The sequence below is a fragment of the Agelaius tricolor genome, unplaced genomic scaffold, assembly GCF_023055355.1.
Source record: "Agelaius tricolor isolate 1412-34295 unplaced genomic scaffold, bAgeTri1.0.p SCAF_15, whole genome shotgun sequence".
Taxonomy (NCBI): Eukaryota; Metazoa; Chordata; class Aves; order Passeriformes; family Icteridae; genus Agelaius; species Agelaius tricolor.
In genome coordinates, this window is record NW_027269275.1 from 11,169,682 (window position 1) to 11,182,813 (window position 13,132).

General features: G+C 37.7%; 1 protein-coding gene across 1 annotated transcript in view; it reads left to right on the top strand.

Moving 5' to 3' along the window:
* The window catches only part of FTO (FTO alpha-ketoglutarate dependent dioxygenase), a 228,811-nt gene that overhangs the window by 97,945 nt on the left and 117,734 nt on the right, over positions 1–13,132 (top strand). Inside the window, exon 8 of the mRNA XM_071440403.1 lies at positions 851–975. Within this exon, the coding sequence (XP_071296504.1) occupies positions 851–975 (125 nt within the window). The remainder of the gene's footprint in view (positions 1–850; positions 976–13,132) is intronic.

A 13,132-nucleotide genomic window follows, 5' to 3' on the forward strand; every position in this document is an offset into this window, starting at 1 on the left:
GGAGGAGCACCTGGGCACTGGTGGATATAGGACTGGCTGGTAGCTGAGCATCAACCATTTCCTTCCCAGCTGGGCAGACATGGGGAAGTGCAGGGAAAGAAGAGGAACAATGGTGCAGGAGTGAGTAGGAAAAGATGGAGTGAGGGAGCTGGAGTTAGCTTGGTGGGAGGATGAAGGGTGATAAGAACATCCCCAGTTCTCTTTCATCAGCATTAACTGTCAGCACAGTGTTTGGGAAGGCCAGTAGCGCTTGATCTGCAGAGACTGAGGGCCATCTTGCTTCACAGATTATTTAAATCCATTGCCTGTATGTATGTATATTTTTGAGCAGTTTTTTAATTTATTCCATATACGAAAAGACTTTATTACTTGTTTATTTGAAGTATTTAATGATAAAGAGAACATGTGGACATCAGCAGAAATTCCATTCAGCGCATATAGTACAAACAGGTATTTTCTTCAACAGCTTTACCAAGGAGCAAAGGGGAGGGTGAAGTCCCCCAAACAAATGCTACATTGAGGAAAATACTTCTGATATTTGATACAAGATAATATTTAGAAAATAACTATGCCTCAAGAAAAAATGTGGGCTAGAATGCAGAGTGTCTTAGTGTGATACTTAAGGCAATGAGATTTTAAGGTTTACCTTATGTGCCATGTATATTGATTAAATACCAAATATATGGTGGCCATTTCTAACCATCATTTACTGTATTGATTTGTCAGCAGTGGAACTGTAATAAAAAAAGCTATTGATTTACTGTCCTTATTTGCTTATGGGCTTTTTATTAATTTTACACATTGTTTCCTATTTCTAGATTATAATTTTTATGTGTTTCCTCCCTTTAAGACAAGTCTGGTCCTCTCTGAGGTGAGAAAAGAGCAACAAATTGAGGAACAAAGGAATGAAACCATCAGCTGCTTCCTGCTCCTGCTTAAGGAGAGACAAAAGCTGCGTAAAGAATGGACAGCAAGGTGAGAAGTACTCCTATAAATCCCCTTCAGTGGGGAAAAGTGACTTTAAAAAAAATTTAAATTTTCATTGTTGACACAGTAATTCCTTGAATGGGATAGTCCATGTTTCTGTGGGGTAGACTGCTCTGTTACTAGTACAGTACAGGCTACTGCTAACCTGCTAACAGCTTGGTAGGCAGCACTCAGATCTGAGGAGTGGTACCACCTAAAATGCCCACAGGTTTTCCACCTATTTCTGACAATATGAGCCATGCTCTTTGCTGGAATGCTCTGCTAAAACTGCACTTCTTGGCTCGTGCCACTCCCATTTCCCTGTGGTGTCCTGCTGGAGTTACTGGATGGTGTTGGGTGAGATGGGCACACGTGTACGAAGGGCTGGCGCTCGTGTCCTGGGGCTGTTCTACTGTACCCGAGTCCTTAAGGAGAGCTCACTGCCATGGACCAGGAGGTGCTATCAGCAGTGTCTAAAAATTGTTCATGTTTGTGTTTGGGAAGGTTTGTGTTGCTGGAATGTAATCAGCTGAATGCATTTCAGAGGCACCAGCTATGCCATACTTTTAGTTTGTTCAGAAACAGGTGAATGAAAGAGAATTTCCACCATGTTCCACCTTGTCCTTCTCTTAGGCTGCTAAATGAGTTGATGTTCACACCAATGTCTAAAAGCTATAAGTTAATACTAATTTTGTAATCTCTTCTTTTTTTATTTGATATTTATATAAAATATCTAGCAGTCTATGAAATTTTTCTGCCAAATATACCGCTTTTATTTAAAACCAGTTGTTCCTTACTTACAATTAAATACAGGTTTTAGTCAAAAGTATTTTTAAATCAGATTTTTGTTAATTAAATTTAGCATTTAACTGGCATGATTTTTTTACCTGCACTAATTAAAGTCAGGGGACATCTCTTGTATTTTGCTGGTGTAGTTCCTGAAGACTCTGAGATTGCTTTTAAAATGTTACCTGTAGATTTTGGGCCTGACACTTGGGTATCTTTTCTGCTCCAAATAATTACAGCAAATGAAGCTGAAACATTTTAGAAACATTAGATAAAAATTGAACATAATTACACATAATAATTTTACAAATGATATGTTGGGCTTAATAAGCTTGTGTTCCAGTGAGTATGGAATGTGTGCTACTTTTTTAAGATTTCAGAGTAAGCTGGCTCTAAAATATTTTCCGTATTATCGTGTAGGATTTACGTTTTACTTCTTGAACAATTTAAGGGATTTTTTTTATGGTGGCTTTGTTGGGTTTTTTATAATTTGTTTTTGTCAATTGGTTGAGGGTTTTTTTGGGATTTTTTTTATTTTTGGGGGGATGTTAATTTGTTTTTTTGCCTCCTATCACCATGCTTACTAAATAATGCAAATGTTTTAGCTATGTTGGAAACAGAGGAAATCACTTAAAGCTTTTCCTTTCATTGGGACGAATGCATGTTTGTTATGAAAGAGAATAGAAAGCTTCTAATGAGTGGAATACCTTTTTAGAGTTCATTTTGTCTGACAGTGATTTCCTAATGCTCAGAGTCATCAGCAATCATGGCAGCAGTGAGTAATTGCCAAGAGCTGTGGGTTTCAGTGTGCCTGGCCCCACTTGCTGCTCACAGGGAGCTCTGGGGCTGGAGCCAGGGCTGCAGCTGGAGACGTAGCCCAGCCTCTGACACAGCAAAGCTGCAGCTCTTGGGGGTGGCAGAGGCACAAGCAGATGAAGTGCAGGCCTTCTTAAAACTAAACACCTGAGAGAAAATTTCAAGAGCGTTGTGCCTTGAAAGTTCCGAAAGAAAGTGTCCTTTGAGTATTAAATATCCATAATCCTTTTTCTTTCTATTTGATGTTTCCCATCCCAGTGACCTGTCTGGGAGTCTCATCCATATGATCTGCATAAAGAGGCTGTTACCATACACCTCACTTGGCTCCATCAAAGCCTCAGCTCGGTGTCTGGAATGAAGCACTGGCTGTGGCAGCCATGGAGCACACGGCGCTGAAAGTTATAAAACGTCCGCCGTGCTACGAGCAGGGCTGCCCATGTTTTAGAGATCAGGCTATTGTGTACTTTGGAATTACATGAGAAAAATGTGCTTGGACAGGAAATAATTAGCACTTGTCAAAGGGCAGGCAATAGGTTACAGTACTTTACTTTCAACAGGCTATCAGGGGATCAGCTAGATTAGATAATAGAATTTTTTTCCTGTGGAAGTTAAATACAGATGACTCTAATTACCTTACATTGTGCATTAGAGAGCAGATTATGAACAGTACAACTTCAAGAAATTTAGGTCAATGAAGGGAGGGCAGCTGGCAGAAAACTTCACTCTGCACTTGGTCTTTGTAGAGTTACGTAGTCATTCTGTTCTTTCCTGTGTTTTATTTGTGTCATTAACACCTGAAATAAAAAAAAACCAAAACAACAAACCCCCCGCCCAAAAAACCTAACAAAAAACCATGTTGGGAACTGGTAACACAAACTGACTGAACTTTTAGAAATTTATCCTTTGCCAGAGAAAGACATATGAACTCTTCTGGTATGTACCTACTCAGTTAAAGCACATTCTTGTGTTATTTACTTTAAGTTGTACCAGTGTTTCTGCCTATTAATGAGCTGAAGTGACTCTTTTTAAGATTTTATTTCAGCTCCACAGCCCAAAACTCATGGCAGTGTGCTTAGTGTTGCACTCACCATTCATAGACTTGTGATGCAAAGATGTCATCAGTATCTTAAGTATCTGAGCAGGTCTTCCAGGGATTCAAGTTGTTCTCTGAGTGGTAGTGATCCAAAATACTTCAGGTAGGACTCAGTGAATGTCCTCTGAGTGTTAACAGAAATGGTCCAGAGTTTCCAAAGCCCCAGATTTGTTTATACTGTGTGATAGTGCCTGATGGACAGGTTGTTATAGCTGTTAAAGAGCTGCTCTAGCCCTTTGAACTGACCCCTTCTTGACCTCTGCTTGCAGAAGGTCACTGTTCAGCTTATAAAGTGAGGGGAACCTCAGATTCTACTGTAATAAACACAGGGTGAAGGGAACAGCTGTGAATTTTGGACTGACCGTGCAAACTCGGATAGACTTTTTAGGGTCACTGTATGATAATGAAAATTGTTACCAAATTATATGGAAATTTACCAGCAATAGTGGGAAAGAGAGGGTGGAGTCTAATGCATTGGGTTTGATAAATGAAGTGTGAAGTTACCCATCTGGCTCTAGACAGCCCTCTTTTTCTCTACGAAAGGGAAACATTTAAAAATAACCATGGTACATCTAGAATCAATGACCCATACAGAGAGCTGGAATAGATCAAGATTTAATGGTGACTGTGGAAGAAATTATCATTTGAAAAGTGAGACAAAGGATGAGAAAGTACAGTTCAATATCTGCACCTGATTCATTTTTTAAAAAGGCTTTAATATTTTTCCCTGTTGATGATGTTATTGACATTTTTTATTTTCCTTTTTAACTGGAACCAGAAAAGTTGTTATATCACAAAGAAACAGGGGGAAAAGACAAAGTACTTGAATTTCAAGAGAGAATGTTGCACTTTTCTTGATCAGGAAGTGCCTGAGAGAGCTGGCCTATAGTTAAATAAAATTGTAGATCTTATTCTCCTAATAGAACTTGTATCATGTTATAATAGCATTGTCTTTAATGCTTGCATGACATACTGCACTTAATTGGTAGTAGGTTTTTGTTGTATTTTTCATAGACATACATTTACTACCAAACTAATTTGTCTTCAATAAATCAACAAGAGATTAATTTAAAGGGTAGTGTTTAACTGCATTGAAAATATTGAGTGCTAGGAAAAAAATATGGTTAGTTAAACCATTGCTAAAGTATAGGGTTTTCAAATGGAAAAATTGTATTAGTCCAAAATGTTTTTATTACAACACACACTCTGATTTCCCTCAGTGAAATTGTGCCATTTCTCTTAGGGGAAATTCAGCCAGATACTGGAAAATGTAAAGTTTTGGAGACAGACATAATGAAGTGGAAATTTTGATAAAATTATTTATGATCGTTGAATTTTCATAGTTGTGCTACTTATCCAAATTCTGAAATCTTAACTTCTCTCTAAATAATCATCTAATGACGAATTGACATAGTGAAAACAGAATAAACATTCAATAAATAATCTGTACAAAAGTAATCACAAAATTCTTCTGGTTCATGAGATAAACAGCAGAAAAGTGTTAATTGATTGTATCTTGTTAAAATCAATAACTTGATAATCTCTTTTTATGGGGTCATTCTATAACCCATAATATTTTGTAGGCTGGGTCACTGTATTTCTAGAACTTTTATATTCTTGCATTTTGCATGGCAGCGGAAAAAGAACCTCTTACTTGTGACAAATCATGTTAGTTTCAGGTTTCAAGTCAGATGTGAGCTATAATTCCTCAGCATTTTTTGCCTTTGTCAAACCCCTTCTTAGATCTCACAATTTTATATAACAATTTAAAGGTATGTATTTTTTTTCTAGTTACAAAAAGCACTTATACTGTAGAGGTAGTCTTAGCTCTCAACAGTGAAATCTGGATTTTTATGTCAATTTTTATATAGGAATATAAATTATAAGGACCTAGTAAGGAAATTGAGTCCTAATCTGGATGACACTCTTCAATTCTATAATAAGAAAAATGAAGAATCTTAGAGTGGAAGCCTAAAATAGTGTGAATGTTAAATAAGATATAAAGTGAAAGATTTTATATATTTTATTCTCTGTTTTGAAGAAAAAGTTCATTTTTTCTTCTTATGCCTAACTTGCTTATACCTTGGAATTTTAGCTCATAATTAAGGAGTAATTGAAGTGGATTTTACTCTTTTTAGCTCCAGTAGGAGAAAGGGAGGTTGATGCAAAGAGGGGCCGTGTTTCCTCTGTAGCAGAGGAAATGTTGATGGGTTGAGAAGTAAACATGGGCTTTGGCAAAACCAGAGCTTTTGTTTCCTTTCTGTCACAGGCTTTGTGCATTTTCAGGAACTCATGAATGCTATTTTTCAAATCAAATGTGATAATACCAGTTCAAAGACTGGTTGAAAATTGGAAATTTTTAACTCTCACACACCTGCCTGGATGATAAGTATGTGAAATAATGTGAACTCTTCAGAAAATCCTACAATAGGAGCTACACCAGTTCCCAAGATTTTGCATCCTACAGAGGTATTAAAGTGTGTCAGGCAGTGGGGGGAAGTATTTGTGTTGTTTAAGACTTGTGGTTGTTTCATGTAACATGAGAATGACAGAATTCTTTTTGTTTTCCATGTTGTGGAATCCAGTATCCATGTTTCTGATATTAGTAAGGATCTCAGTACATACAGCTGTATGATCTCCAGTGTGTTTTTGGGTAACAGTTGTCCCCCCTGGGCAATGGGTCTCAGTAAGTTAGCAATGAGCATACACCAAAATTCTCATTTACCATTTTGGAAATGACGGGGAGAAAAAGAGAAAATTATATTTGGATTCTTTGACATTGATAATTTAGATGTATGTGTGTAAATACTCCTTAGAAGAAGAAAATGAAACTGTTCAGCACCAGCATGTAAGGTAAACCAGGTTTTCAGAACATAAATATATTTAGACAATATGCAGAAAGTAAATTGTGGCTGAGTAATCCTGAATACTGTATGTTAATCAGGAAGATGCTCTGAGTCAGACTGAAAACCAACCTTGCAGCTTTCAGATGAATGGAGAAAACACTGCAACGTGGATGAAGTTGTCAGGTCTCCTGCTGTAGTTATGTTTAGACATCAGCTGCCTTGATTGACCTTTGACTTTTCTCCAGTTGCTTGTTGCCAGATTTCTTTTGCTCCTTGTGACCCTTTCTGTTTTCTGCCTCTGTCTTTCACCTGTGTTCCTTGTATGGAGGAGTCTTTGAAGCAGCCAAGCTTGGGATCAATAAGTACAAGTACTCTTCAGAACAATGGAAATGCAGCTTGATTAAATGCTGCTGTTTAGCTGCTCCTTTGAAACTGTCTTGACCCCTTACCCTTGGAAATACTACGTGTTTACAAGCTGTGGCTGCTTAGAGAAAATCCTGCCTCTTACCTTGTGATGTCACTTTATACACAGATATATGCTGCAAAAAAACTTACATGGTGTAGCCACCCAAACCAAATTGTATTATAGGGCAGGCTAAGAAAAGCTGCAGAACTTCACTCTGTGTCTGTGTGTGGCTTTTGTTTGTGTCACTCTGTCATTAAGGCACTTTGTAGGGATTGTTTATTCTGAGTGTTTCCTTTATCATTTTAGTTTCATTTTAATGTTTCGCTGCTGAAATCCATACACAGATGCATCATCCTCTACCTGAGTAACTACCAAATTAAACTGCTTTGATGTATTTCTTTTTTGATTTAATGATTTTTTCTTCTTGTGCTAGATGAGTTTTTCAAATAATTCAATGGCACTTCCAAAACTGGAAAATTACACAAATTTAGTCCTTATTTATAGTGCAATTAAATCTTCCAAAAAAATGTGATAAAGACTTTTCCTACTCCATCAGAGATTATTCAGTTATTTATGATTTTTATGTTTGGTTTTACTTGGACAGGCTTTTAAAGTCAGCATGGGTGACATTTCCTTATTTATGTAAGCTTTCATAATTGCAGTACAAGAAAGATAGATAGTGTTGTTTTTCCAGTGGCTTGACAATGATTTGTTCACTACCTTTGGGAGACCTGAATGCTGGAAATGGAGATTATTGCATTTCCAGGCTGCAGGGTACTGGAGATTGACTAGATCACAGAGGTGACAAATTTATAATCTGTGGAGACCAAGTGTTAGCCACATCATCAGACAGTTGAACCACAAAGTAGCATTAGCATCTGCTGTCATCCTTTCTGTAGGAGAGAATGGTCTACCAGAGGCAGGGGAAAAGGAGAAAGGCTGGGAGAGTTCAGTGTGTTTCACTGAACACAGTATGTGCTCTCTAGCTGCCCATATTAGATGAAGACCTGGTGTTACAAACTAGGGATAAGGTGTGAGTGGTCCAGTGAATGAAAATTTATCATATATTTATTTTACTTACACTGAGGTCTATTTATTCTGCAGTGTCCATCTATTCTTTCCTTTGCCTTCAGCAAAATGTGCTAATGTCATGGTATGTAACATCCATTAAATACTGGCAAACTTATTGTGAACTCAAAACTGTGTCTAAAACTAGACATTGAAAATTAAAAGAGTCTGAAGACAGAATTCTTTTTCTGAAAAAAAATAAAAGCCTTATCCAAACAGGACTTTAATGACTTTTAGTACCATCATTGTCGCAGCTTTACCTGTCACAACGCTGAATTAAATATTTAATTTGGAGGTGTGTGAAATAATTTCTATGCATTACCAATGATGACAAAACAGAGGGTAACTTAAATGGTTTACCAGCCAAATGGTGCTGATCCTGTCCTACCATGAGTGTAAGTGAGCAGATGCTTACATAAGTTCATGACTTAGGTCTTAAAGGCTGTCAGTCTTGTGTTATTAAAGTTTTTCCACCTATATGTAACTTGATGGCTCCAGGGACTGGCAGTGAAATACAAAGCCTTTTGTTTTCAGGTCAGCAGTTTAAATATGGTTCAGGTAGGTAGTGCCAGAGATGATTCCCACTGGGTGTCTGTGTTTGATGGCCTCTGTAAAATGCATGGGTTCTCCAGCCCTGGTAGGCAGGTGTGGATCACAGACAGCAACTGCCACACTGACACTAATTGCTACCCTTGCTGGCACGTATGGAGCAGCCAAAAATCAAATGGATGTTGCAACTGAGCAAGGTGCTGTCAGTGCTCTGAGCAGCCTAGGCCATGGTGGTGATGAGCCAGTGAATTTGCTGTGGGTAAAAAAGAGGATCAGGCTGTTGCATTGCTCTGCAGTTTGCTTGCATTGAAGTTATGGTAGCACATGCAGATATTTATGTGATGGGAGAGAGGGTGAATTCCTGGGCAATCTTAACAGGATTGGTGAGAGGGAAGTGCAGTCCACAAGGAGGTCAAGGCGTGGCTTGGAGATGTATCAACTAAACTGAGAAAATAAGATGAGCCAGAGAATAGGATTTGATTTACTTGCTTATTATCACTGCTAATGAGATCTTTTGGGCATTTGAAGAGGTTGATTTGGCTACTATTATTTGTTCCATTTATTTTGTATGAATTTTTAATACTTAATGTATCATTGCTATGGAATTATTAAATTAAGAACTACGCTGATGTTTTAATATAGCTAAAAAGGGAAGTTGGCATTTCTTAAGCTTAAGAGGTTCTGTAAAAACAGAGAACTTGGGGACCTGTTACAGAACATAAATTGTTCTCATATTATTTGTCTTATTTTGATAAATGACAGCAGCCCCAAATGGGAACAGTGCTTAGAGCGTATGTAATAATAATAGAAAATCCTATTATAACTCTGTGCAACTTACTTGAGTAACTCAGCCAACTGAGAACTCTTTTAGAGATATGCAGGTATATAAGAAATAATTGAAACAAAAAGGTGCCTTGAGCAGTATCAAAAAGATTGAGAAACAGGGTCTCAAAATGCAGAGTTTGTGGTAGAAGCCAAGCAAAGTCTATTGAGTGTTTAAGTGAGGGCAGTAATATTAGGAGAAAAGAGTCTTCTGTTGGAAAATGAGACTTCTAAGAATTCTAAGACCTACCAATAAAAGTGTGTTCTACTTTTTCTGCAAGGGTAAGCTGAATGGATCCATCAATTATGCCCATGATATGCTGGAATTGGATTTAGTGCCAAATAATGCTGGAGGGTGTTCTTTGGATGAGTTTTTGCCAGTTGTTTTTAGGCAAGTCAACATTTTCTCTTTTTTTTTTTGTCTTCTCATATTTAATAATGTCAGCATTTGGTCTTCCTGAGATATAAAGAATATTTTTATCAGAATTATTTTTGACCAGCTAGGTAACATGAATTTGAGCAAGTGCTCAGGAGAGGTGAAGCAATCCAAGTCCCCACTCCAGTGCAGATGACTTGCTGGCTGCACAGCATGTTTGTTGTAAGGCACAGTGTACTGCCTAAAAGATCTAGGTATTTTATATTAGACCATCCTGAAAGCACTTTAGGTATTTGCCCTTTTTTTCTACTTTGAGATATGGATAATCCCCAAATCCAGGTGTGTATTAGGGATTGAGGGGGAGGTTGGAGGAGGGAAAAGCAGGGGAGGAGAAGGATTTGACAGGTAAGAGGGTGCAATATTGGAGGAGGATTTTGACTGTTTTGCTTGCCTGTAGGTGACACTGTTGCATCATTTATCTGTACAATTTCACGCCTGTTGTCCAGGGACAAAAAAAAAAGTTTCATTGAAATAATTCGAAGGATTCAAAAAAATACATTTCACTGATGATTCTTTAAGCCTTGTCTAGAGAATAGTCTTGGATACAGGCACATGAATTGCATGTTCACCTTCCCAAAGATGGCAGCAGTTTATAATATTATTTCTCATTAACCAACTCACTAGCATTGCATCTTCAGTATTCCCTTGAAAGGTGAGATTCTAAAAAGATGGCTCTGCATGTTTCTAAAGACTAATGTAATAAACCAAAATGATAATACACTGATGAAAAAAAAATCTTAATTTGCTGCTAAGTTACAGCAATATAAAGTTAAAATGTTTTTCTTTGCTCAAGTCATTTAAATTAATAATGTGTGTCATTAAGTGAAATCTCACAGAGGATTTTTTCTTCTTTGCCATTAAGTCTGCTGGCTGCAGTGAAAATGAAATATTCTATGAGGCTTGAGCAATCATCTATCTCTGAGCTACAGTGTGCCTGCTGCCAGATGTTCAGGTGCTGGTGCTGCTGCTTTGACATGTATATCTCTTCCAGGCAAAAAAAACAATATATACATCAGTCCAGGTGCAAGGTGGCCTTGCCAGCAAACCTGCCTCCTCCTAGCTGTGACACTCATCCACTCCCCGTCAGCGTGTGTACGTTGGAAGGGGATTGTAATTAACCCCTGGAAAGCATAGGTTTCACTAAAGTGATGTGCACAGTAATGATATTGTTAGCTTCCTTAATTTCCAGTTTCACCATCAATTATGCCATGTGTTTCATCCAGTTGGTGCTACCCTCCCAGTGTTAATTATAACCTACAAGACTGTTACAGTTAATTTTATGGCAAGCATATTGTCTCTTCAAGGCTCCACAGCAGCTCATAAATTATCTTGAAGGTAAAATGTAACTTGGGGAACTAGTTATGAAAATTCCATCCATCTCGCTTAGGAGGTGCAGCTGCTACTGTCAGCTGCCTCGCTGCTGCATTGTGAAGGAATTATGGTGGGTCAGGTTTAAGAGGCGAGGCCCAGGCTGTCACTGAGGAGAAAGGCTGTCCTGGCCCTGTCAGACAAGTACCTTCTGCCAGTCCCTTGTGGTTTCACTTTGCAGGCAGTAAAAGGCAGGCAGTGCAGGTGGATAGTCCCCAAGCTGTCTCTATTCATTACTTTACAGAAACTTGTTTTAGGTAGGCAGGTACGGAGACCTTTTCACTGTTGTCATAATGTTAGGCATCATCTGCAAAGTGCAAGATAGATAACTCTATAAATAACTCACTGTTCTGTTGGGCTGGGCTGGTGCAGAAAGGATGATTAGCACTGTAGAGGCACATGAAATAGCTCGCTGGTTTGTAAAATGACTGTTGGTTTAATTGTAGCAATAGCTTGGTCTGGAAGAGCACATCTGTTCGCCTTTATTTCGCATACACAATGAGAGGAGGTGCAATTTCACTGCTAAGTAATTTGTGTTGGAGTTTCACATTAAATAAATTAGCATGGGTTTATATGGGCATTATTTATGACATCTGTGTGTGTGTGTGTCCTGTTTTTTTTTTTTTTTTGCTGAAGGAATTGCAAACATTCATTTCTTAAAAAGAAATAAAAGTGAGGGGGAATAATAAAAATAAAGCAGCCCATTGCTCAGAACAATGACATTGGCATTCAGTGCTATTTATATTTTAGTAATACACTTTTATTATTGCTATAATGCCTTATTCAGCTCTTTGTAGCAATAACACAAGACTACCATAGAATAAAATGCCTTATTCTGCTGTCTCTTCCTTTAATATTTTGTATTTCAATAGTTTTAAATGCTGTTAAGCTTTGGGTGTTCCTTTAAGAGTAAAACCCAAGTGCAAATCAAATTTCCTGAGAGGCTTTTTATTCTTCCACTCCTTTCCCCTTTCGAAAGGCCTTCTGTGTTTATGGTGTTGTTTCCTAACCTCATTTACAGCTGGGAGGGCACATGAGAAGGAATACTGAAAGCTGATACTTTTCCATAGGCAACCACTGTGCAGATGTGAATGTACAGACCCATTGTGAATGAGTAAATGTTATGAATTCAATTGAGGAGAAAATGAACAAACACAATAATGAAAAACAGTAGGATAATTCATCTAAATTTATATTGTTTGTTTGCTTTGACAGTCTTCATTCAGTTTTAATTATTTTTGATTATTCATTACATAGGGAAGAAAACATTTTCAAAATAGTGCTGACATTGTAAATTAGACTTATTATATGTTTAAAAAGGGGAAAAAAGGCTCATTAGAGCCTAAAAATCACTACACTTCTAATATATGTTCTTTATTTCTTTTCCCTTGGAATTTACAGTCAATGTGCCTTGTGATATTTTTTAGAGTTCCATCCTTTTCTCAGAGTCAACTGCACACATTTTGGTTTATTCCCAGAAGAAACCACTATGTTTCAATTGACAAGAACTCTGTATTTCTATTTGTTTAGTTTATTTAGAGGGAAGGGCTGCAATGGGCAGAGCCTTGGGCTAAGTGTACAAACAGGATTGCCTCAAGAGCAGACCCAAAGGTGTTGTTCACAAAGTTCCTTTTTGGTGTCATCCTTTCCTTGTCTCCCATGGGAGAGAAAGAAGTTCTGGGTGTTGCTGGAATATATTTCATTTAATGTGGGGTTGCTTTACCTGGTCACGTGTGTTATTCTCTCCTACACTGTAGGATGTCAGCTTGTAAACAGAGATTATCCATAAATATTGCCAAAGCAAACCCTCCATTATGGGGTGCTCCCAGTTAGGATTCAAAATGTATAAAGAAATTGTGATTTTATTATTCTAGTAAAAAACAAAAGAATGGTGGTTATAATTTTCTGCTTGTTAATAGTTAATTTTTTGCTCAATTAGCATGGGGGGAAGGCCTTTGTGCAGTTTAAATCTAGTG